Source organism: Amblyomma americanum, chromosome 9 (assembly GCF_052857255.1).
Source record: "Amblyomma americanum isolate KBUSLIRL-KWMA chromosome 9, ASM5285725v1, whole genome shotgun sequence".
Classification (NCBI taxonomy): domain Eukaryota; kingdom Metazoa; phylum Arthropoda; class Arachnida; order Ixodida; family Ixodidae; genus Amblyomma; species Amblyomma americanum.
In genome coordinates, this window is record NC_135505.1 from 97742934 (window position 1) to 97768618 (window position 25685).

General features: G+C 46.8%; 1 protein-coding gene, 1 long non-coding RNA gene and 1 pseudogene across 2 annotated transcripts; all 3 read right to left on the reverse strand.

The window, feature by feature from the left end:
• Positions 1-829: 829 nt before the first annotated feature.
• On the reverse strand, positions 830-3686 carry LOC144105205 (kunitz-like toxin PcKuz1). The gene is made up of 3 exons (XM_077638350.1): positions 3540-3686; positions 2470-2505; positions 830-1079 (listed from the first exon to the last, which is right to left on the reverse strand). The coding sequence occupies exons 1-3, from the start codon at positions 3610-3612 to the stop codon at positions 916-918; spliced, it is 273 nt and encodes a 90-aa protein (XP_077494476.1). The 5' UTR covers positions 3613-3686; the 3' UTR covers positions 830-915.
• Positions 3687-11837: 8151 nt separating this feature from the next.
• LOC144103526 (uncharacterized) lies at positions 11838-15290 on the reverse strand (annotated as a pseudogene).
• A 5127-nt stretch (positions 15291-20417) lies between these two features.
• LOC144105206 (uncharacterized) lies at positions 20418-23867 on the reverse strand. Its single transcript, XR_013308721.1, has 3 exons — positions 23733-23867; positions 22068-22103; positions 20418-20672 (listed from the first exon to the last, which is right to left on the reverse strand). It is a non-coding gene; the product is annotated as an uncharacterized LOC144105206 (long non-coding RNA).
• Between the last annotated feature and the right edge of the window lie 1818 nt (positions 23868-25685).

Genomic DNA, 25685 nt, shown 5'->3' on the forward strand with positions numbered 1-25685 from the left:
ACGAAGCAATCATCCACAAATTGGGCCAGAGCTGCGCGAATTTCTGCTCATGCTTACATTTTACTCAAAATTCGCGCCAAACATATCAACCGTCCTAGCACCTTTGTACAAGGCGCTAGAGGAAAGAACTGATGGTTGTAGGAACATGAGCAGGAGGCAGCATTTCTCCAAGGTAAAGAATGAATTTGTAGGGCAGCGGTACTTGCCCATTTCAATCCGGCTGCAGCCCTCAGGCTGGGGTGTGACGCTTCGGAACACGGGATTGGCGCCACACGTATGGCAACGTGAACAAGCACAGAGGTTTCCTTTCGCGAACTTTAACAAAGGCAGAACGGAATTCTTAAAGTTTATTTTCGCTTAAGAAAATTTGTTTATTTTTACCTATAAGCCGGCTTATATAGCATGACCGGTAGAGAAGCCCGTTCCTCTAAGCGAAAACAAATTAGAATTGCCTCGTTGACAAAAACACGGTTATTATAGAATCTCAAGCTTCAGTCTATGTCGAGCAGCATTGAATAGAACAGGGTTAGGATCTGGGCTTTCATTTCTCGAAGGCCGTGCGTTTAGACACAAGCAGAAAAACTGCCCAAAATTGGCATCTACGCTACAAGGTTACCCCCTCTCACTCTGTAGTTCTTTAAACCAGTGCTTCCATAGTGTGGTATCGATCACGCCGTAGCAGAGTAGTCAAATGAAACTCCGAAACGATCAAAAGGTAGGACGTTCGCTTTCATACAATTCATACCTTATATGTTGTTTCCTAGGAGACGTGGAAGCAGGCTTTTGTGTAGTATCAAAATTACATGAGTAACACGCCAAAAATTCCACTCCGACCATTTCGTTATTTATTTCACAACGCTCTTTGCCGCTGGTCAATGCGAAACACGCAAAGGGAACTCGAACAGCTTTTGAAGATTAACGAACGCATGTTCTTTGGCATTCCTGAAGCGTTGCGAAATTGTTGCAGTTTGGGCAGCATCCACCCCATTTGAACTGCTCGCACTTCTTGGTCACAGGGTTGAAATAGTATCTCAGCACGATTGTATTGCATGGTCCAACTTTTTGCGGCTCCTTGCAACCTGCACAGAAGATACCCCAACAGCATAGACGCTAAATGCTATTCGTTACTATAGGCTTGTAACCTCTAAGAAGCGCATTAAATGTTGGCTATTAACATGGTCCTCGGATGATGTGGAAAAAAGATGAATGTCAGTAAAATATTTAACACCCGCTGCACATTCCTGCTAAACGTGCACTACGCACTGAAAGCCTGAAATGCACTGAGAGCATGGAGGATAACGAGGAGAAATATTGTTAGGTGTTATCCCAAGCATCTGCAGTATTTTCCATCGAGAGGAGCAAAAAGTGTGAATGTAAAAGTATTGAGAGTGGGAAATCATTGAAATATTCGAGTGAATACCTAAAATATTTAACGGAAAGTATACTCCAGTATCTACGCAGCTTCTTTATCTTTTAATAATACTCTCCTTGCCCGCATAGGCAGCTCTCATTTGAGGAATACTTAGAAAGAAGTCATCGACTTGCTGTGGCTTGCTGCTCCTTAGTCTGGTCAACGATGCGGCGCCCTTCATATAAGACTTAAAACTCGATGTTGATGTCTTGTTTTAAGCCTGCCGTGGCGATTTCAGTTAGACAAGGAAGTTGGTATAATTTTCATAAATGAAACTGTGGTTTTCAATCAATTAAAGAGCAGCACGACACGAATGCACTAAACGCTAACCGAAAAGGTTTTGTTCAAGGTACGAAGTGAAAGGCATCATTTCTCTCAGAGGCATATTTCGGTCATGATTCCTCCGTAGCCCACTTTTTTTTCTCTCTAGGAAGTTTAGTTTTGAAGCTAGGCGCGCATAAACAAAAAACTGACAGGCGCATATGAGCTACGCAAGCAATATTCCGGTTTTTCGCAGCTTGCCAAGTCTCGACATGAACTGCCGTCCAGAGGGACATGATGAATTCAAGTTCATGACAAAGCCACCTATATTTTCTTTAGTGATACATTAAAAAGAGGGCACCATTTTTTATATGACACAGGACATAAAGAACCATTGTCATTCACCCGCGTTATTTGCCTTTCTGCGTATTTAAACTGCAAAGCCTTGTATACTGCTTTAGGACTGTGAGTCAGCTGAGGCAGGATTCTTTTGATTGCTAGGTATCCTCATTATACCAGATTTGAGGACGCCTGATTGCCATTATAAATTTTACATCACGGCTCATCTAACATTAAAGTCACTGCCAATCTCTTCAAGAGTGTGCCAGATTTTTTTTCTACACTCATCTCTGTGCACGTAACTGAGAAACACCATTATATTTCATCTTTTGGTGCACGCGGGAAGCGTGGTGGGGTCAAAACTCCGGCAGCCCTGGACTGCATCTTTAAGGTTGCATAATTATCAAAATATATAAACAGTCAATACTGAAGACAGATTTCAAAACTGAAACACATACCATCAGGATAGACGCATGGCGGTGGCGGTGGTACGCCTGAAAGAAGATTTGAATTAATAAGGCAAACTTTCTTAATATCTTTGTAATAAAGCCACGCCCTTCACTCCACCCTCTATCTAGACAAAAAAAGGCCCTAAAAGTCATGAATATTTAATAAACATGGATGACAAAGTGCAAATTTCTTCTAGTATTTGTAAACTGACGTGAGAATATCGCCAGTGAGGACCACGCATAAGCTGTAAATGCGTCAGCGCTAATCACGATTACGGACGGTTATGCATGCGGGATACTTAGGGCCCCGGGAACGATTGCTGTGCCACAAAACTGCTCTCCGCCACCATCTCGCGCGTATAAACTAATTTTCCTAAAATCTTTGTATAAATGCTTCTTGGCACGTGCAGTATGTCATTTACACATTTTATTCTTAACGATGGAATATTTTCCTCACTAGGATTTCAGCTTGTGTGGATACTAGCTTTTTACTTTAGCGCTCATTTTCAGTTAGAATTGTGGACAAAGTACCAGAACTTTGCTCATTATTTGTATAAGATTGCATTTCTAGTGGGAACACCTTCTCTTAAACAATACCAATGCAGCAAGCTGAAAAATATGACTTCAATAAATCTAAGTGATAATTTTATCATCGATAACCCGTTTTGCAGTTCTTGTTGTTTCTATCGGGGAAGTTACCATGTTGTATTGACCGCAGCATCTGGCCCAACAGCATTAATAAAACAGCTACGTTTCCTAGCCTTCACACCGTAAGTTTTCCGTTCTTGTGAATCATATCGTTATTATCCATGATTCGATATTATTGCTCAAATCCCGTTTCGAAATCACAGCAGCAATCCGCAAAAGAAACGCCGAACAAAATTTTGCCTCCAGCGAATGTTCGCCAGCCGTCGCGTTACCAAAAAATACAATTTTGCGCTCTCGCGACAAATAATCCAACGTCAGGATCACCTTTCAGAGAAACTTCTGCAATGCTCTCAATTTCGAACCTTATAGGCAGTCACCTACATTTGATTCGAAACCCTGCATATGAAGAAACTATGGCAATAAAATCTTACCACAATCTTGTTGGCCATATGAATAGGCGGCTAGGAAAACGACCACGATGGCTGAAACAAATACTGCGTTCATGGCTTCTAATGAAATCGTTCAACACGGCAATGAAAGGGGTGCTCTTTTATATGCTGAGCGGGCATCATCGTAAAACGCAGTGGATATCGAAATAGATTAAAAAAATTTCCTCTAGTTCCCATACATCGCTCCCTGCAGAGCGCATGTGCGGATACGTTTCTTTGTCTTTTTTTCTTGATCGTCTAGTGTGATATAAATTATACACGTGCAGCGACCATATTTTTCCGGTATGCTGCTAAATTCGTAAAACAGTGCCTCACATACACGTGTCTACTCAGCTTTGGAGTGAAGTCAACAGACTATTTTTATAGGAAAGCTGTGGCTCTTGAAATGGTATGACAACAGCAGCAATATTTCAATGACATTTCGAGTATTTTGTGTGTTAAAGGCATTTTTACCCCAGGTAGCTCCACGTGGGAGTGATTAGAATTGTACGCAGTACGAATATCGGCATTTTCTATAAGCAACCTTGAATTAGGATTCACGTAAAGTTTTCGCATTGTTCGAGCACTTTCGCGAATTTCGAAAGAAATGCGGAGATGCTTACTGATTTTAGCTTGCCTCTGTAGTTGGCCGGGAACAGCGGCTACGCGATTTCAATATGGACCACCCGGCGGCTAAGAAATAGGCATCGGACAGCGAATGCCAGAACAGTTTCCAATATAATGAACGGTTATGCCGCTATTGACACCGTCAGTTGCTGTTGTCCGTAGTAATTGGTAGTAAACTTTAAGGGCTGAAAATTTATTTATCTGAATACAAAAGAGAGGCTTGCCATTTAACTCGACACACTTGTCTCGAATCCGCCAGTGTACAACATTGCAAACGCTACAGTCGTTTGTTCTTCAATGCTAACTCTAACTGTTCAACCATCACTTCGTCCCTGATGCCAAAAGCTCAAGAAATAAAATATAGACTATTGCCTCAGAATATTTATTTCTACGCTCGACTAAAAACACATTAAGCACTGGCATTTATGGCGCCCAAAAGATTCACAGCTGGGACCAACCCCGGAGTATACGGCTCTCTCTGTTTATACGAGTTTTGGTTACTCTTAGCTAGGACGCCCATTATACTACGAGATATAAACTTAACTGGCTCTCTATTTTGTAATAGGGGTTCTATTGGAGTACGTGCCTCACAGATGCACTTTAAGCGATCCCTAATTGAAGCAATATGACCCTTAAGTAGCGCATTTTTCGCGTTCTTCAAAACATGCATTCAAGACTATGGTTATAAAAGTTACCAGATCTTCAAACATATTTTCTGGGGCCCAAAATAAATCTCCAAAAGTTTTGCGGAAATCACTGGAACAAAATTTGGAGGGGACACGGCGAGGGACTAGTGTTCGACGCGATAGCGTTAACGAATTAATACCCATATACTCTGAATGCGTCATTGTGCGACATTCATATGTCTCATGCAGTCCTCAAACCACTCCTTGCGCAATGGTATTGCGGTTAAGGGATGCTCCACTTCTCTGCGATGGCAGGTCCTGCCACCCGTCAGTCTGGTGCCATCCAAGTGACTCCTTCCCGAGCAACCGCCCGCGGTTAATTATTAATTCAACTGTCACTTGCGGAGCTGGTTAGTTTGCTCACAATCCGGTGGGCAGGTCATGATGACGCTACAAGGTCATGTGACCTAGGTAGCCAACATAGGCCGCTTCTTCGGCGGTGGCCGCCTGGGCCATCGTACGCTACTCTATATATCGCTCACAACACCCGACGACGCCGGATTTTCTTCACTGTGGAAAACTTAACGTTATTGCTTTAAAAATACGGGTTAACCCTGCCAACGCGTGACGATCGCATCACCCGTATACTGTTGAATGCGCAGAAAAATCCAGCAGCACACTGCACCTGCAGCTGCGCGTTCTGAAATGCAAAGCTTATGATCGATTTAAACTAGGCATATTAGTTTCTGGCCTTAAAGCATCTAAAGTCACTTTCGTTTTTCATAATAATAAACAGATCTCGGTAACCCCCATAAACCACAATCTATAAACCAAATGCGCTGTCTACCCAAGTTATCTATTGTACATTTCACATATAGTTTGCTTGGCAAAACTGTGGCTACTTAAAATTAGGCTCTGTAGATCGCAACTTGGGATGTTTCACTTGGCTACTAGGCTGCGCTTTTCTCGCCATCGGAAACTTTAGAGTCATCGTAGCATATCCTTTACTAAGATCACTAAAATGGGGATATCTCACTCTGCAGACGAGCGGCGGTAGGCTGGTGCTCTGACGACTCGAAGGAAGCAGTTTGAAGGCAGGAAATGTGTGCCGCAAAAGGGGAAAACCGTGGTGAATATGGGTAATTATAAACGCTTATCTTCCGCGATATCAAGAGTAGGCACACTTCCTACCCTTAAGAGGATCGTTTTCACACGAAAATACTTCTTATGCGTCATTCGATCAAAGCGGGGAAACATTGTGCGGCGAAAACGGGGACTTAACGCCGTAACAGAAGCGGCGACTAAACCCAACGCTTCTCAAATCTTAATGCGATAGCATTAGAGGTCCCATCCTCGAGAGAAGCAGGTGTCCGTCCGTCCGTGTCACGAAAAAGCAGGTGACCCACCTCCTACCGTTGACCGCTTTTATTGGCCCAAAGAAGTACATTGCTTTGTGCCGTCATCACAACCTGCTCACCGTGGTAACTTGAAACCTGCTCACTGACTGACTGAAAACTTTTTTGGCCGGAGTATTTACACGTAGGGTGGGGAGAGGTCCTTAAAATGCCCTTCCTTACAAAAACTAGGTGGCCTCCTCATTGGAGGAGCCCATTGGCTGTATCTGCGGCTCGGGTGCGCCCAACCAGGGACTTCTGGCTCGCCAGGTCAGAGCAGCAGAGCAGGGCCGCCACCCAAGTAAGGCTGGGGATAGTAGAAGGTGCGAGGTAAATTCGAATGCCCACACCATGTGGAAAATGTCCGAACACATTTCCTTACACTGTTGGCACTTCTTTGTGCACGCGGTTTTATTATGGAGGTGAAGGATCAAACGCTCCTCTGCTTTCCTGAGGTCCTTACAGGGCTTAGGAAAGACTGCATGGCCAAAATGGCAATGTTTAGCGATTTCTTTAAAGGTTAAAGCTCGATTGGGGTCGGAGTCCGCATCGGGAGGACGCGAGGACGATGCTCGGAGATTGAACGCGCGGGCAGCCGTGTCGAAAATTGTATAAAATAGCCCTCAAAAGCTATTGCCTCCAAGTTCTCAATATAATCATGCACGCTAACTTCAGCCAACAAGGAGGCAATTAATTATAGTTAATTACGAAATTTAGGTTAAAATTATTACCCAAATTTGTGTCTGCCTGGCCGCATTACCAACGTGCAAAAGCGGCATTAGCGTATGCCGTTTTATGTTTAAAAAAACAGTGAAGTCTAATTCTGAACACGCTGGATATCGCGGCGGGAAGAGTAGCCGCCGCGGTGGCTCAGTGGTTAAGGCTCTGTTATACCAAGCCGGAGTACCCGGGTCGAACCCGACCGCAGCAGCCGCGTTTCGATCGAGGAGAAACACGAAAGGCGCCCGTGTGCTGTGCGATATTATTGCACATTAAAAATCCCCACGTAGTGGAAATTATACCGGAGACCTCCACTACAGCACCTTTCTCCTTCATTCTTTCACTCCCTCTTTTATTCCTTCCCCTACGGCGCAATTCGGGTGACCACACAGATATGTGAGACAGTTACAGCGTCATTTCTCAAAACCAATTTTAAACGCTGATTTTCCGCGGGAACAGTAGAGCAGTACATGAGGGTGCTGCTTACAACTTTGCTGCCTCTAGAGCGCTGGCGGCGGGCGCAGTGAAGCCTCTTGGTTGCTGGTAACAGCGCCCGTTCTTCTTCGACACTTCCGTTAATTGATGTGGCACCTGGAGAGTGTAGGGCTTGCCTACGAGGGACCGGCTGCACCACTGGGGCGTTGTGCGTAACACAGAGTAACCTAACTGCTCGCTCTAGGAGTCAGGCCGACACGTAGTGAACAAATGTGTGTGTGGTCGAGTTCTTTCAAGAGTGATGCATGCCGGCAGTCAAGGCATCGGAGTTAAGTGGTTTGGATCAAGCATTCGTTTACCTCGTGGCCGCTTTGCGCGACTGTTGATAGTCGCGGGACCTTTCGTGTTCTCATGCAGCCGAAGTGTGGCTGTTGGCTCAAGTCGACGCTGGCGGGCCCGATTTGCGATCATGGCGTCCCTTCGTGGGGAGCTCCCGAACTTCCTTACGGAAGAGCTTATTTTTTCTTGGGGAAAACGTTCTCCGCCATTAGTCGTATACCCTTTCGTATCCGTATTCGATAGACACGTCACAGTTCTACTTCGGCCGACGTGATTTTTTTCACCTCATCACTTGTTTGGCGCTAAGTATGCCTACTCCTACCCATTGTATCACTTTCTATTAGTCGAATCATGTGTCAACATAAGTGTCCCGCATGTATGCATCCCAGTTATAATCCAATACCTCACTGCATGCATATATATATATATATATATATATTGAAAGGGGGTTTAATAGCTCAGGCACCACCAGAACCAGGAAGGCAGAACCAGGCGCAGAACGAGGCTTTCTAGGCGTCCGCGGTTATTCTAGAGCCCGGCAGCAGCACGTGCTCAGCGATAGCACTGCCGCTACTTCGTTGACACATCTTCGTCTTTACAATGGCCCCCGGGGATGAAAGGAGCCATCCTGGCGACTCAAGGCGTAGTGCAAATCAAGGGGTCATGGTAAGGCTTGAGGCGACTGACATGCACCGTTTCACGCCGACGACGGCGAAGGTCAGAGGAGGGTGTCAGTGGTTCGACGACATAGTTCACAGGGGAAGGTTGAGAAAGAACACGGTAAGGGCCTTGATATTTGGCTTGGAATTTGGACGACAGGCCAGGAGAGCCAGCAGGGATCCAGAGCCAGACAAGTGAGCCGGGGGAAAGGGGTACGTGAGTTTGACTACCGGAATCCCGACGCTCTTTTTGTCGATTCTGGTCAGCGGACGTGAGGGAACGGGCGAGCTGGCAGCATTCCTCGGCATACTTGGCAATATCAGAAGCAGTTGCACAGTCAGATGCATCAAGATAGTAGGGAAGAATGGTGTCAAGCATGCTTTTAGGTTCGCGGCCGTAAAGAAGAAAGAACAGAGAATAGCCTGCGGTGGACTGGACGAACGGAAGAACGAGGTCCCAGTTGGAATGGTCGGGACTGATATACATGGTGAGCATGTCACCGAGTGTCCGGTTAAACCGTTCGGTGAGGCCGTTGGTCTGAGGATGGTACGCTGTGCAGGTTCTGTGAACGATGCGGCACTCTTGTAGAACCGCCTGGACAACCTCGGATAAAAACACACGGCCGCGGTCGCTCAGAAGCTCACGAGGGGCGCCGTGGCGGAGAACGAGCTGGCGGAGAATGAAGAAGGCCACGTCTAGCGCTGTAGCCGCCGGAAGAGCCGCCGTTTCAGCATAGCGCGTGAGATGGTCTATGGAAACTATAACCCAACGGTGACCTGAAGGGGTAGAGGGCAGGGGCCCGTAAAGGTCGATGCCGACGCGATCAAAGGGACGGGCAGGGCAAGGTAATTGCTGCGATGGGCCAGAAAGGCGCTGTGACGGAGACCTGCGGCGTTGGCACGCTATGCATGAGTGAATGTACTTGCGTAAAAAGCTGTACATTCCGCGCCAGTAGTACCGGTGCCGAAGTCGAGTGTAGGTTTACAAAACACCAGCATGAGCAGTCAGGGGGTCGGCATGGACAGAGGCGCAGACTTCAGCTCGTAGTGGGCGAGGGATGACGAGGAGCCATTTTCGACCGTCGGGCATGTAATTGCGACGATAGAGGAGGCCGTCATGCAGAGTGAAGTGGCGAGCTTGTCGCCGAAGTGAGCGAGAGGCAGCTGCAGTAGGGGGCCCAGACAGATGGTGCACGAGAGATGTAATCCAGGGGCTCTTGCGCTGTTCCACAAGCATGTTTACCGGGCGCAACGAGGACAGCTCGGAGTCAATGATCGCAGTGTCGGAAGGCAACGGAGACAGGGAGAGGGCGTCAGCGTAAGAGTGCTTACGGCCAGAGCGATAGACGACTCGAATGTCGTACTCCTGGAGGCGCAGAGCCCAGCGGCCAAGGCGACCCGATGGATCCTTCAACGATGACAGCCAGCACAAAGCGTGATGATCGGTGACTACGTCGAAGGGGTGGCCGTAGAGGTATGGTCGGAATTTGGTTATCGCCCACAAAATGGCCAAGCATTCTTTTTCTGTGACGGAGTAATTGATCTCGGCCTTGGACAGCGTGCGGCTCGCATAGGCGACAACGTATTCTGGAAATCCAGGTATTCGCTGGGCGAGCACAGCACCAATGCCCACGCCGCTAGCATACGTGTGTACTTCTGTCGGGACGTTAGGGTCGTAATGGCGAAGGATGGGAGGTGAAGTAAGGAGTCGACGTAGGGTAACAAAAGCTTCATCGCACTCAGAGGACCATGACGACAAGGAGTTCTGGGCTTGAAGCCGCGTCAAAGGCGAAATGATTGTAGCGAAATTTCGGATGAAGCGCCGAAAGTAGGAACAGAGGCCAATGAAACTCCGCAGTTCTTTGAGAGTAGAGGGCTTTGGAAAGTCGGCAACAGCGCGAAGCTTTGCCGGATCCGGAAGGATGCCCGCTTTGGATACGACATGGCCGAGTACGGTCAGTTGGCGAGCTCCGAAGTGGCATTTCTTCAAATGTAGTTGCAGGCCGGCGGCGGTGAGGCAGGTCAACACTTGGCGCAGACGAGTCAGATGTGTGGAGAAGTCGGCCGAGAAAACAACGATGTCATCGAGGTAGCAAAGACACGTCTTCCAGCGCAAGCCGCGCAAGACGTTATCCATCATGCGTTCGAATGTTGCGGGGGCATTGCAAAGACCAAATGGCATGACGTTAAATTCGTATAGTCCGTCGGGCGTGACGAAAACAGTTTTTTCACGATCGCATTTGGACATGGGGATTTGCCAGTATCCAGAACGCAGATCCAGGGACTAAAGGAATTCAGCACCTTGCAGACAATCGACGGCGTCATCGATGCGTGGTAGAGGATAAACGTCTTTCCTGGTTATTGTGTTTAGGCGACGATAATCCACACAGAATCTTATGGAGCCATCTTTCTTTCAAACCAGCACGACCGGGGATGACCAAGGGCTGTGCGACGGCTGTATAATCCCACGCTCGAGCATGTCGTCCACTTGCTCGTTGAGGACTCGACGCTCTGTCGCTGACACGCGATATGGGCGCTGTCGCAGAGGTGGATGAGAGCCGGTATGGATTGTATGGTGGACATGTGAAGAACGCCCGAGGGGAGACGGGCACGCGTCAAACGATGAACGAAATTGGTGTAACAGGTGGAACAGCTGGTCACGGTAGGGAGAAGTGAGATCTTTGTCGATGGCGCTATACAGAATGTCAGAGGGCGGTGGGGCTGACAGGGGAACAGGAGTAAGAGAGTCCAGCGATGGCGGGAGAGCGGCTTCTCGGTCGTCGTCAAGTTGCAGAAGTTCAGCCGGTTCGACGCACCCAAGGCATTCACCATGAATCAGGGTCACTGGAGATGAGAGAGGGTTGCTGACGAGCATGGCTGTCGTTCCGGAGGTCACCGTGAGGACAGCGAAGGGTAGCGGCATGTTCTTGGGGCGAAGAAATAACTCCGAGGGGGTAAAGAGTACAGTTACAGCAGGTTGGTTGCGTGGTGAGGCGCACGAGAGGGATACAAGGACAGAGAAATTTGCCGGGAGCTCGACATCGTGAGACAGGTGTACTTTGGTCGGATATTCAGTAGACGGTGCGGCCGGGTAGGCGTTGGGCAGGGCAGAGAAAGTAACTTCGGCGCGGGCACAATCGACGACGGCGGAGTGCTCAGAAAGAAAGTCCCATCCTAGAATTACGTCATGGGAGCAAGAGGAGAGGATCAGGAATTGAATGATGTACAAGACGTCTTGAATAGCGACTCGCGCGGTGCAGGTTGCGAGCGGCTCAACCTGTTCGGCGGTAGCAGTGCGAAGAGAAACTCCCGAAAATGGCGTCATGACTTTCTTCAGTTTTCGGCAAAATTTCACGTCCATAAATGAGACAGCAGCTCCGGTGTCCACGAGAGCACAGGTTGCAACACCTTCGACAAAAACATCAATAACGTTTGTTGGAGAGAGCAGAGGCCTTGTAGAGTTCCCAGGGGACGCAGCTCTTGCCTCGGGAACTGCGCTCATTAGTTTTCCGCAGCGGAAGGGCTGGCCCGATGGCGTATAGGAGATAGGGAACGGCGCCGCGGAGAAGAGGAACGATGAGAGGTGGCAGCCTGGCGGTTGGTGGAGAAGGCAGGAGGCAATGGGTCCGCTTGCACGCGGGGCGGCTGTATGTAAGACCCATACACAGATGGTGGCAGGACGTCAGCAGGCGAAGAAGGACGTCTGCGGCAGTAGCGGGCTACATGGCCGGCGAAGCCGCAGGCAAAGCAAATAGGCCTATTGTCGCGATTACGCCACAAACGACCGTAGTGCGAGACTGCCGGCGTGAAGCGAGGCGACGGTTGTGCCACCTGATCCCGATACGAGAAATCAGGCGGGGGCGTCGAAGGTGGCGGCGCTTGAGTGGCGTCTTGAAAAGGGCTCAAGGGATGGGATGGTGGTCTGGCAAGAACGGCGGCGTACGTAAGAGGGGCAGCCACAGGTTGCTGGGGCAGGGGTGGCAGGGCCTTCTCGACTTGGGCTCGGATCGTCTGCTGAAGGGTGGGAGACAGCGCTGGCGGGAGGTTCCGAACTCCAGAGATGAGCGCTAGTTGGCGTGCGATCTCCTCTCGAATGAACTTCTGAATGTCATGCCTGAGCTGCTGCCCTCCTGCGGTCTCGACATCAGCGGACAGGACGTCGGCAGGCTGTACGGTGCGACGAGTGAGGACGCGTTGCTTGCGGAGCTCCTCGTAGCTCTGGCACAAGCTGATGACGGAGGCCACGGTGGCCGGCTGCTTGGCTAGAATCATTAGGAACGCATCTTCATCGATATCCATCATGATATTTTGGATCTTATCAGCCTCGGTCATATCGCTGTTGACGCGCTTGCAAAGATCCACCACGTCCTCAATATAACTAGTAAATGTCTCGCCAGGCTGCTGAGCCCGTTAGCGTAAGCGCTGTTCGGCACGAAGTTTGCGCACGCCAGGACGGCCAAATACCTCAGTGAAGGTCGTCTTGAACGTGGACCATGTGGCGATATCGGCTTCGTGGTTACGGAACCAGAGGTTGGCAACATCAGCCAGGTAAAAGATGACGTTGTTTAGTTTCATGGCGTCGTCCCAGCGGTTGTGCGTGTTGACCCGCTCGTAGGAAGCCAGCCAGTCCTCGACGTCAGAGTCGCCGAGCCCACTGAAGACAGCCGGGTCCCGTTGTCGAGGTGTGCCGGAGCAGACAAGCGGAGCAGCCGGTGTCTGGGGAGCCAGGGGGGCGTTATTCAGCATTGCTGACGATACAGTGCCGCTGCGGAGCTCCAGGACGGGATCAGGAGCAACCTCCACCACTTGAAAGGGGGTTTAATAGCTCAGGCACCACCAGAACCAGGAAGGCAGAACCAGGCGCAGAACGAGGCTTTCTAGGCGTCCGCGGTTATTCTAGAGCCCGGCAACAGCACGCGCTCAGCGATAGCATTGCCGCTACCTCGTTGACACATCTTCGTTTTTACAATATATATATATATATATATATATATATATATATATATATATATATATATATATATATATATATATATATATATATATATATATATATATATATATATATATATATATATATAGGTGGATGCAGCTGGCAAAGGATAGGGTTAATTGGAGAGACATATGGGAGAGGCCTTTGCCCTGCAGTGGGTGTAGTAAGGCTGATGATGATGATATATATATACACTATATATATATACACTACAGTCCTGAAGAAGACCGCACCGTGGTCGAAACGTTGATAAATAAAAGTGTCTTTGTAGAAGTGCCCACTTCTCTTAAATCTTTATTCTGCGGAGCCAACGCAACCTACGTTCGTAACACACACACACACACACACACACACACACACACACACACACACACACACACACACACACACACACACACACACACACACACACACACACACACACACACACACACACACACACACACACACACACACACACACACACACACACACACACACACACACACACACATATATATATATATATATATATATATATATATATATATAAATTAGAAAACAGATTATGCATGTCTCTCGTTCTATTTATGAAGGTGATTTCATTTCCTTATTCCTCTAACCTCCCAGTTGATAATTTTCATGTTTATCTCATCTCTCTACATTTGTATATTAGATATTGATTTTCTGCTGTACAAGTGTGTTCTTCTTATGGTCACAATCATGACTTTCATAGTGCCTAGTATTCTATGTGTTCCCAGTTCTGACTTTTCGTCTCCTTGTGATTGTCAAATTTTCTAACCGGTCACCTTTGCGCAGGTGGTTGCGGCGCACGTTCTAGGCATACCGGCTGTGTGCGAACAGGCTTAGGAAGTCGTGACGCAGCAATCGGCTCTTACTTTTACGCAGGTGGTTGCGGCGCACGTTCTAGGCGTACCGGTTATGTGCAAACAAGCTTAGGAAGTCATGACGCAGCAATCTGCTCTTACTGCGAGCCCTCTGGCCAGTCCCGCCGTTCCCAAATCCTCCGCTTTCTGCCTTACACTTCCGTCCTTCTCTTCCCCCACTACAATTTCCTCCAACTTTTTATCCTCGCCATCCGTTCTTTAGCGCGCTACTTTCATGCTTCGCCTTGCTTTTTGCTTTGCTGTACCTCTCCGGGCTACGTTAACAATGACGATGCCGTGCAAGCAAGGAACGTGCTACAAAGTGTTGCGCTCTGAAACTACACCTTAAACAATAGTAGGATCACCTCCAGGTCAAAATTGGAGCTCGCAAGAGCACTAGATCTCTTGCAGACCATAGACGAAGTGGTCAACAGGACGAACGTGGCATGCGTGCTGTGATCAACCACAGCATGCATTAAGGCTTTGGTAGGCGGCCCGCCTGGGAGCTCCTTCCCTTTCGCGTCCGTTGGTCATAATGAAGCATCTAAATAAAACGATGGTTGTGGCTTTTCCTGGTTAACCGGGGAAACAGTAAAATGCTTCACATGCGACAACAACATGCCAGTGAGAAAACGTCGCCTCGCCAGGTCCGGCCCTTGTTTTAAACGCCAACTCTTTTTGCCCAGAGTGCGTTCAAAAAGGGCACATCGCGTTTCAAGGGAAGAATGAAGACATTGGCTCGAGATTGGATGTCATCGCCATATTTTAGCCGTAGAACAAAGCAGTCAGGCAGCCAACTTGTGTGTCGCTCTCTCTTAAAGCTTCTAGGTGGGTTCCTTAAGCCTTGCCACCTGTGCCGCATGAAAGGGGCTAACTCCACTTTTTAGCGTAACTCGTGGTAAAAATAACTTTCCCCACACGATTTAGGTTCTGTACATATCACGCCCATGTAGGCTTTGTTCAGTTCGAGCCTTCTAATGCTTGTTCGAACACCATTGGAAGCTTAAACAATTGGCGTCTATGTTGTAAACGTGCCACCTTATCAGCTTGGCAAACACCCAAAGCGCAAGATTTTTACGCGTTCTCACGGTACATCTTCCGCCTGACCCTCTACCGGTCATGCTATATATGTCGACTGATTGTACGAATGAACGATTCCCAGCCTGAGCGTCCAACTTTTTTTTCATGGAATCGCTAAACACGGAATGCGCGTACTTGCGACGGAACAGTGGTTACGAGCACAGAGAAAACACACAACGGGAACCAACCTCTCACGACGGTCAAGAATGAGCCGGTAAATACAACCGCTTTGGTCATGGTCGTACCAGCTTCCCGACAACAACGACCAGAGCGAGAACTGGAGGGAGCATCTTACGAAACTTGAAGCCTACTTCGATGCAACCGAAATCGACGATTCAGTGATGAAGAGGGCATTCATTTCTGCGCTGAGCACACGCACAGTCGGAGTGCTTTCAGGGAAAGTCGCACCGAAGAAGCCAAATGCGCTGAAGTAGGGAGAAATAATCGAAATGTTAAGTACGTATTTTGCCCCAAAACGCCACGAGATAACGAACAGCTTTCGCTTTTCCAACAGGCGCCAGTTTGAAGGTGAGTCTGTTCATAATTTTGTTGTTGAAATTCGCCATATAGCGCACAGCTGCAACGTCGGAAGCATGCTCGGTAGAATGATTCGTGACAAGATAGCTATAGTCTGCTGCGTAATGTCAAGTGCCTTGCTAAAACAGTTGTTGGCGAAAACTCACATCAACCTGCGGGATGCCGAAGCGATAGCGCTCAGCTCTGAGGCAGCAGAAAAGAGTGCCAAAGCGATTTCTCTGCACTTGGCAGCTGAAATCGAGATAAGCACACGGCGACCGTCCTTCGACGAGCTGGTATTACAATGTGGACGCTGGCCGAAGCCCTAAACACAATGGGAAGGCATGCAGCTGGTTGAAAGCTTCGTGTTACCGCTTCAGCGAGCACTGTCATTTTGCAAAAAGAGTGTTAGCGACGTAAGCAAGGAACGCCTGAAACACCATGCTCGGTACAGGACAATACCGGCGTTAAATGTGAGAGAAGAAACCTTGGATGACGCCGCCGACAGCATGCACATTTGGACTTTAGTTGCATCTATGAAATCTGAAATGGAACCTCCATTTGCCGAACTTTCACGTGATGTGACAGCATCATACACATGATCGTCGATACTAGTTTGGCTGTTTGAGCTGTTCCTGGGCAGCTTGCTGAGCAGCACAAGTAACAATAGTTACCATTGTCACAGTGGCACATCAAACTTTCCTGTTACCCAGGAACCTTTCCAATATTGTGGCAGTTGGACCTCTCTCTTTCGTAGAGCAGCACTCTCGTCGAGGGCTCATTAGATGTTCTCGACTGCCTCTGTTTGACACGACTTGATGACAAAGCTTAACAACGCAAGGTCGCCAGTCCACAGTGTCGGGGCGATGTTGACAAGAGCTCAGAGAAATATGGTGCATCAGTTCTAGACTATGTGATCTCGGACTTTCAAGACGTCTTAATCACATAATTGGGTCTCCGCATTGAGAATCAAGAGTCCTACTAATCTCGTCGCTAAAGCCTCTGAAGGAGCAACACCGAGCACCAGCCAAGTGGCCAACGCTGGGTCTGAACATCCATTCGACGATAAGGTCTCAGCGGGAAACTTCTGGGACATTATTTTGGCCCGTGTAAACATTAATCCTTCCTGCGCGTCTGTCTGTGTTCTATGGAATCACGGTAGACGCAATGCGCGTACTTGCGACGTAACAGTGGCGACGAGCTCAGAGCGAGCCCACGACAGAAACCAAACTCACACGGCGGCCGAGACTGAGGCGCTGGGTAAAACCGCTTCGGTCATGGGGCATCACAAGCTTCCCGAGTACGACAATCAGAGTGACAAGTGGAGGGCGTATCTTACGAAAGCTGAAGCCTACTTCGAAGCAACCGCGGTCGAGGATTCAGTGAATAAGATAGCGTTGCTCGTTTCTGCAGTGAGCACACGCACACTAACAGTGCTTTCAGGGAAAGTTCCATCGAAGAAGCCAAATCGCTTAATTCATCATCATCATCATCATCAGCCTGACTACACCTACTGCAGGGCAAAGGCCTCTCCCATGTCTCTCCAATTAACCCTGTCCTTTGTCAGCTGTGTCTACCCTATGCCTGCAAACTTCTTAATCTCATCCGCCCCTACAATGCTTGCTTTCTCTTGGAATTCACTCCGTTACCCTTGAGGACCAGCGCTTATCTTACCTTCGCATTCATTCCATGGCCAAGCCCATTATTTCCTGTTGATTTCGACGATTCAGTGAATAAGATGTCGTTGCTTGCGTCTGCACTGAGCACACACACGCTAGAAGAGCTTTCAGGGAAAGTCGCACCGAAGAAGCCAAATGCGCTGAAGTCATCGTCATCATCATCAGCCTTCAAATTTCTGCCCCGTTGGTGAGTGCCGGTAAGATACAGCTGTTGCACACTTTTCTGTTCAGGGATATCGGTAGACTGCCATTCATGATCTGATAGAACATGCCATATGTGCTCTACCCCAATCTTACCCTACTGGTTATTTCCCTCTCATGACCCGGATCACTTGTCACTACCTGCACTAAGTATTCTTTTACCACTTCCAGCACCCCGAAGCCAGTTGTTAACTACTACTCCTTTACTGAGCTACAAAGGAGTAATCGAAGTCCTAAGTGCCTATTCTGACCCTAAATACCAATAAATACCGGAGAGGTTTCCCTTTTTCAACCGGCACCAGTTTGAAGGTGAGTCTGTTCACAAATTGTTGAAATTCGCAGAACAGCGGACAGCTGCAACTTCAGAAACATGCTCGGTAGAATGCGTCGCGGCAAGATGTTTTCCTGGTAAGGTCCAGTGCCTTGCAGAAACAGTTGGCGAAAAGAAACCTCACCATGCAGAAGGCTGATGCGACAGCGCTCAGCTCTGAGGCTGCAAGAAAGTGTGTCAACGCAATTTCTTCGCACCTGACAGCCGTAATGAAGATAACCATGCGGCGGCCGCCCTTCGAAGAGCCGGTATTACAGTGTGGACGCTAGCGGAAGCACAAAGCACAATGGAAACGGTTGTAGCTGGTTGAAAGCTCGGTGTTACCGATCCGGCAGGTACGGTCATCTTGCAAAAAAAGCGCCTTAGCTACGTAAGCAAGGAACGCCAGAAGCCACATTCTTGAAGTAGGTGAGGCCAAGCTTTAAATGTGAAGAAACCTTGGACAACACAGCCGAAAGCATATACACTGGAATCAAATTGCGCCTCGGAAATCTAATTTTAATCTCCAATCTCACCGCTTTCATGTGGTGTGACAGCGAGTCACAGATAATCGTCGATACTGTTTCGGTTGGGTGTGTTTCGCCTAGGCAACTTTTTGAACTGCACAAGTAACAATGGTCATCACTGTCGGCATGCCACATGAAACTTTCGTTACCTAGGGATGTTTCCAGTACTGCGGCAGTTGGACATACCTGTTTCGCACAGCGGGACTGCCGCGCAGGGCTCTTAATTGTTATCTACTGCTCAGGGCCAAACCTCTGCGAATTCGACTTGATAAAAAAAAACTTAGCAATGCAGAGCCTTAAGTCCTCGACGTCGGGGCGAAGTAGGAAGACAGTTCTGAGAAGAACGGTGCATCAGCTGCGAACTATGGGATCTCGGACTTGCGATACTTGTTCAGCATAGAATTGGGCTGATAGACGCACCACCAGTGCATCTGCAAATTAAAGAAGGGGCCACACCAAAATTTTGTAAGGCCCGTTATCTTTCAATTCTTTTTTGTGATAAGGTATACGAAGAGACTGAAAGGCTTGAAACCATCGGAGTGCTGCCCACTATAACAAACTCAGAGCCGGCTACACTGATTGTGCCTGTACTGAAAAAGGATGCCACTGTTCTGATCTGCGCACTTTTCAAGCTAACCCTAAACCCTGCATGCGAGTTGGAACAATACCCGCCACCTGTTATTGTTGATATTTTAGTGCCTTGTATGGTGCGGAGCAATTCAGCACACTTCACCTGCGCGATACCTATAATCAGATCTCTCTCGACGACCTGCCGAAGAAACTGCGTGCTATCAAAAAGCACCGCGCGGTGTTCTGCTACAGCCACTTGCCCTTCGGTATAGCTTCCCCGCCGGCTATTTTTCAGTGGAAAATAGACACTGTATTGCAGGGCTTGTCAAGTGTCCAAGCTCACCTCGTCGATATTCTGGTATGGAAACAATACGGAGGCGCTTATACATTAAGGCTTGTGCTCCAGCGTTTCTAAGAGCACGGGGTTAAACGCAAACTGGACAATACAAATTTCGTCAGGCATTTGTTTTCTACTTAGGTCACCGAACTGACTATGACGGTTTACGTAAGACGAAGAAGCTATCGAAGCAATCATCCGCAAAATATGCAGCAGCTGCGCGAATTTTTGCTGATGCTTACATTTTACTCAATATTCACGGCAAACTTATGATCCGTCCTGGCACCTTTGTACAAGCTGCTAAAGAAAAGTAGATGATGGGTGTGGGAACTTGAGCAGGAGGCAGCATTTCTTCAAGGTAAAGAAGGCATTTGTAGGGCAGGGTACTTGCTCATTTCAATCCTGCTGCAGCCCTCAAGCTGCAGTGTGACGCTTCGAAACATGAGATTGGCGCCGCGCTATTCCACACGTATGGTAAGGTGAACAAGCACAGAAGTTTCCTTTCGCGACCTTTAACAAAGACAGAACGGAGTTCTTAAAATTCATTTTCACTTAAGGAAATTTGTTTATTTGTTCCTATAAGCCGGCTATATGACCGGTAGAGAAGGCCGTTCCTTTAAACGAAAACAAATTAGAATTCCCTCAGTGAGAAAACGCGGTTATTATAGAGTCTCAAGCTTCAATCTTTGTCCAGCAGCATTGGATAGAGCCGGGTTAGGATCGGGGTTTTCATTTCTCCAAGACCGCGAGTTTAGACACAAGCAGAAAAATTGCCCAAAATTGACATCTTCGCACCAAGGCTGCCCATCTCGCACTGTAGCGGTTTAAACCAGTGCTTCCAAGGTAGGGTATAGATCACGATCAGTCAAATGAAACACCGCAACGATCAAAAGGTATGACTCCCGCTTCCATACAATTCATACCTTATATGTTGTTTCCTAGGACACGTGGATGCAGGCGTTTGTGTGGTATCACCATTAAATGATAAGAGATCCAAAAATTCCACTGCCACCATTTTGTTATTTATTTCACAACGCTCTTTGCCGCTGGTCAATGCGAAACACGCAAAGGGAACTCGAACAGCTTTTGAAGATTAACGAACGCATGTTCTTTGGCATTCCTGAAGCGTTGCGAAATTGTTGCAGTTTGGGCAGCATCCACCCCATTTGAACTGCTCGCACATCTTGGTCACAGGGTTGAAATAGTACCTCAGCACAAATTTATTGCATGGTCCAACTTTTTGCGGCTCCTTGCAACCTGCACAGAAGATACCCGAACAGCATTGATGCTAAAACAGTTCGCTGACTACAGCCTTGCTGCCTCTAAGAAGCACACTAAATGCTGACTATTAACAGGGTCCTCGGATGATGTGGAATAAAGATGAATAGCAGTAAAATATTTAGCACCAGCTGCACTTTCCTGCTAAACGTGTACTACGCACTGAAATCCTGAAATGCACTGAGAGTATGGAGGATAACGAGGAAAAAATGATGTCAAATATTATCCCAAGCACCTGGAGTATTTTCCATCGAGATGAGCAAAAAGTGTGTATGTAAAAGATTTTAGAGTGCGGAATCATGAAAATATTCAATTAAAAACCTAAAATATTCAACTAAATGTATTGTCCAGTATCTACGCAACTTCTTTACCTTCTAATAATACTCTTCTTGTCCGCATAGGCAGCTCTCATTTGAGGAACCCTTAGAAGACAGAAGTCATCGTCTTGCTCTGGCTTGCTACTCCTTAGTACTTGCAACCATGTGGCGCCCTTCATGTGAGAATTAAAACTCGATGTTGACGGCTTATTTTAAGCCTTACGTGGCAATTTCAGTCAAGCAAAAAAGTTGGTATAATTTCCTTAACTCAAAATGGGTTTTGCAATCAATGAAAACGCAGCGCGACATGAATGCAGTAAACGCTACCCGAAAAGGTTTTGCTCAAGATACTAAGTGAAAGGCACCATTATTCTCAGAGGCATATTTCGGTCATGATTCCTCCTTGGCCCACTTTGTTTCGATCTAGCAAGTTAAGTTTCAAAAAGAGGCGCGCATAAACATACAACTGACATGTTCATATGAGCTACGCAAGCATTATTCCGGTTTTTCGCAGCTTGCCAAGTCTCCACATGAACTTCCGTTCAGAGGGACATGGTGAATTCAAGTTCATGACAAGCCCACCTAAATTTCCTTTAGTGATAGAATAAAAAAGGGCACCATTTTTTTATATGACACAGGACATAAACAACCATTGTCAGCCAGCCACGTTATTTGACTTTCTACGTATTGAAACTGCAAAGCCTTGTATACTGCTTTAGGACTGTGTGTCAGCTGAGGCAGGATTGTTTAGATTGCTAGGTACCCTCATTATACCAGATTTGAGGACGCCTGATTGCCATTATAAATTCTACATCACGGCTCATGTAACATTAAAGTCACTCCGAATCTCTTCAAGAGAGTGCCAGATTTTTTTTTTTCAGCACTCATCTATGTGCACGTAACTGAGAAACACCATTATATTTCATCTTTTGGTGCACGCGGGAGCGCGGTGGTCTCAAAACTCCGGCAGCCCTGGACAGCATCTTTAAGGTTGCATAATTATCAAAATATATAAAGAGTCAATACTGCAGACAAATTTCAAAACTGAAACACATACCATCAGGATAGACGCAAGGCGGGGGCGGTGGTACGCCTGAAAGGAGATTTGAATTAATAAGGCAAGCTTTCCTAATATCTTTGTAATAAAGCCACGCCCTTCATTTCACCCTCTGTCTAGACAAAAAAAAAGGTGCTAGAAGTCAAAAATATTTAATAAACATGGTCGACAAAGTGCAAATTTCTTCTAGTATTTGTAAACTGACGTGAGAATATCGCCTGTGAGGACCATGCATATGCTCTAAATGCGACAGCGCTAATCACGATTTCGGACGGGTATGCATACTGGAAGTTTTAGGGTACCTGCGCCGTAACCTTGCCTTAGCACCGCCTTCCATAAAATTGCTTGCTTACTTAATATTTGTACGGTCGAAATTGGAGTTTTCATGCTCCGCCTATGATCCTAACTTTGCTAACCTGATTGACATGCTCGAATGAGTCCAGAATCGCGCTGCAAGATTCATTTGTTCTAACTTTTCATATCCCACTAGCGTCTCCGCACTAAAGTCTCAGCTTAATCTCCCCACATTGGCCTGTAGTCGCAAGGTCGCCCGTCTTTCCTTATATCTTAAGTTTTTCCATACCTTTAATCACGAAGTTATTCCTATCACACGCGTTCATCGTATTTCCCGTAATTGTCACCCTAACGCCGTCTACCCTGTGAAAGGCCGCACCGAAACATATCACCAGTCTTTTTTTCTGAAAACAGCCCGAGACTGGAATGACCTTCCGTCCGAAGTAGAAACCATCATCGACTACAGCAGGTTCAAAACCGCCCTCGAACGTCATCTGTATTCATGCTAAATGTCTTCTCAGCCCACTCCTCATGTAATGTCCCTCGTGGACCTTTGAGGAACAAATAAATAAAAAATGAAAATAAAAATACTTAGGGCCCCGGGAACGATTGCTGTGCCACAAAACTGTTCTCCGCCACCATCTCGCGTGTATAAACTAATTTTCCAACAATCTTTGTATAAATGCTTTTTGGCACATGCAGTATGTGATTTACACATTTTATTCTTAACGATGCAATATTTTCCTCAGCAGGATTTCAGCTTGTGTGGATACCAGCTTTTGACTTTAACACTCATTTTCAGTTCCAAATTAGGACAAAGTATCAAAACTTCGCTCATGATTGGTTTAGAATTGCATTACTAGTGGGAACACCTTTTCTTAAACATTATCAATGCAGCAAGCTGAAAAATATGACTTCAATAAATTTAAGTGATAATTTTTTCATTGATAACCTGTATTGCAGTTCTTGTTGTTTCTATCGGTGAAGTTACAATGTTGTATTGACCGCAGCATGTGGCCCAACAGCATTACTAAAACAGCTACGTTTCCTAGCCTTCACACCGTAAGCTTTCCGTTCTTGTGAATCATATCGTTATTATCCATGATTCAATATTATTGCACAATTCCGGTTTCGAAATCACACCAGCAATCCGCAAAACAAACGCCGAACAAAATTTTGTCTCCAGCGAATGTTCACCAGCCGTTGCGTTACCAAAAATACAATTTTGCGCTCTCGCGATAAATAATCTAACGTCAGAATCACCTTTCAGGGAAACTGCTGCAATGCTCTCAATTTCAAACTTTTTTAGACAGTCACCTACATTTGGTTCGAAACCCTGCGTATGAAGAAACTATGGCAATAAAATCTTACCACAATCCTGTTGGCCACATGAATAGGCGGCTAGGAAAACGACCACGATGGCTGAAAAAAATACTGCGTTCATGGCTCCTAATGAAATCATTCAACACGGCAATAAAAGGGGTGCTCTTTTATATGCTGAGCGGGCATCATCGTAAAACGCAGTGGATATCGAAATTCAAAAATTTTCCTCTAGTTCCCATACATCGCTCCCTGCAGTGCGCATGTGCGGATACGTTTCTTTGTCTTTTTTTCTTGATCGTCTGGTCTGATATAAATTATACACGTGCAGCGACCATATTTTTCCGGTATGCTGCTAAATTCGTAAAACTATGCCTCACATACACGTGTGTACTCAGCTTTGGAGTGAAGTCAACAGACTATTTTTATAGGAAAGCTGTTGCTCTGAAATGGTATGACAAAAGCAGCAATATTTCAATGACATTTTGAGTATTTTGTGTGTTAAAGCCATTTTTACACCAGTTAGCTCCACGTGGGAGTGATAAGAATTGTACGCAGTACGAATATCGGCATTTTCTATAAGCAACCTTGAATTAGGATTCACGTAAAGTTTTCGCATTGTTCGAGCACTTTCGCGAATTTCGAAAGAAATGCGGAGATGCTTACTGATTTTAGCTTGCCTCTGTAGTTAGCCGGGAACAGCGGCTATGCGATTTCAATATGGACCACCTGGCGGATAAGAAATAGGCATCGGACAGCGACTGCCAGAAGAGAGTTTCCAATATAATGAACGGTTATGCCGCTATTGACACCGTCAGTTCCTGTTGTCCGTGGTAATTGGTAGTAAACATTAAGGGATGAAAATTTAGTTATCTGAATTCAAAAGAGAGGCTTACCGTTTAACTCAACACACTTGTCTCGAGCCCGCCAGTGTACCGCATTGCAAACGCTAGAGTTGTTTGTTCCTCAATGTTAACTCTAAATGTTCAACCATCACTTCGTCCCTGAAGCCAAAAGCTCAACAAATAAAATATAGATTATTACTTCAGAATATTCATTTTTACGCTCGACTAAAACACATTAAGCACTGGCATTTATACGGCTCTCTCTGTTTACACAAGTTTTGGTTACTCTTAGCTAGGACGCCCATTATACTACGAGATATAAAAGTTAACTGACTCTCTTATTTGTAATAAGGGTTCTAATGGAGTACGTGCCTCACAGATGCACATTAAGAGATCCCTATTTGAAGCACTATGACGCTTATGTAGCGCATTTTTTGTCTTCTTCAAAACATGCATTAAAGACTATGGTTTTAAAAGTTACCAGATCTGCAAACATATTTTCTGGGGGCCCAAAATAAATCTCCAAAAGTTTTGCGGAAATCACTGGAACAAAATTTGGAGGGGACAGGGAGAGGGAAAAGTGTTCGACGCGATGGCGTAAACGACTTAATACCCATATACTCTGAATGCGTCATTGTGCGACATTCATATGTCTCATGCAGTCCTCATGCCACTCCTTGCGCAATGGTATTGCGGTTAAGGGATGCTCCACTTCTCTGCGATGGCAGGTGCTGCCACCGGTCAGTCAGGTGCCATCTAAGTGAGTCTTTGCAGAGCAACCGCTCGCGGTTAATTATTAATTCAACTGTCACTTGCGGGGCTGGTTAGTTTGCTCACAATCCGGTGGGCAGGTCATGATGACGCTACAAGGTCATGTGACCTAGGTAGCCAACATAGGTCGCTTCTTCGGTGGTGGCCGCCTGGGCCATCCTAGGCTACTCTATATATCGCTCACAACACCCGACGACGGCGGATTTTCTTCACTGCTGAAAACTGAACGTTATTGCTTTAAGAATACGGTAAAACGGTGCCAACGCGTCACCATCGCATCACCCGTATACTGTTGAATGCGGAGAAAATTCCAGCAGCACACTGCACCTGCAGCTGCGCGTTCTGAAAAAAAACTTAACGCCGTAACAGAAGCGGTGACTAAACCCAA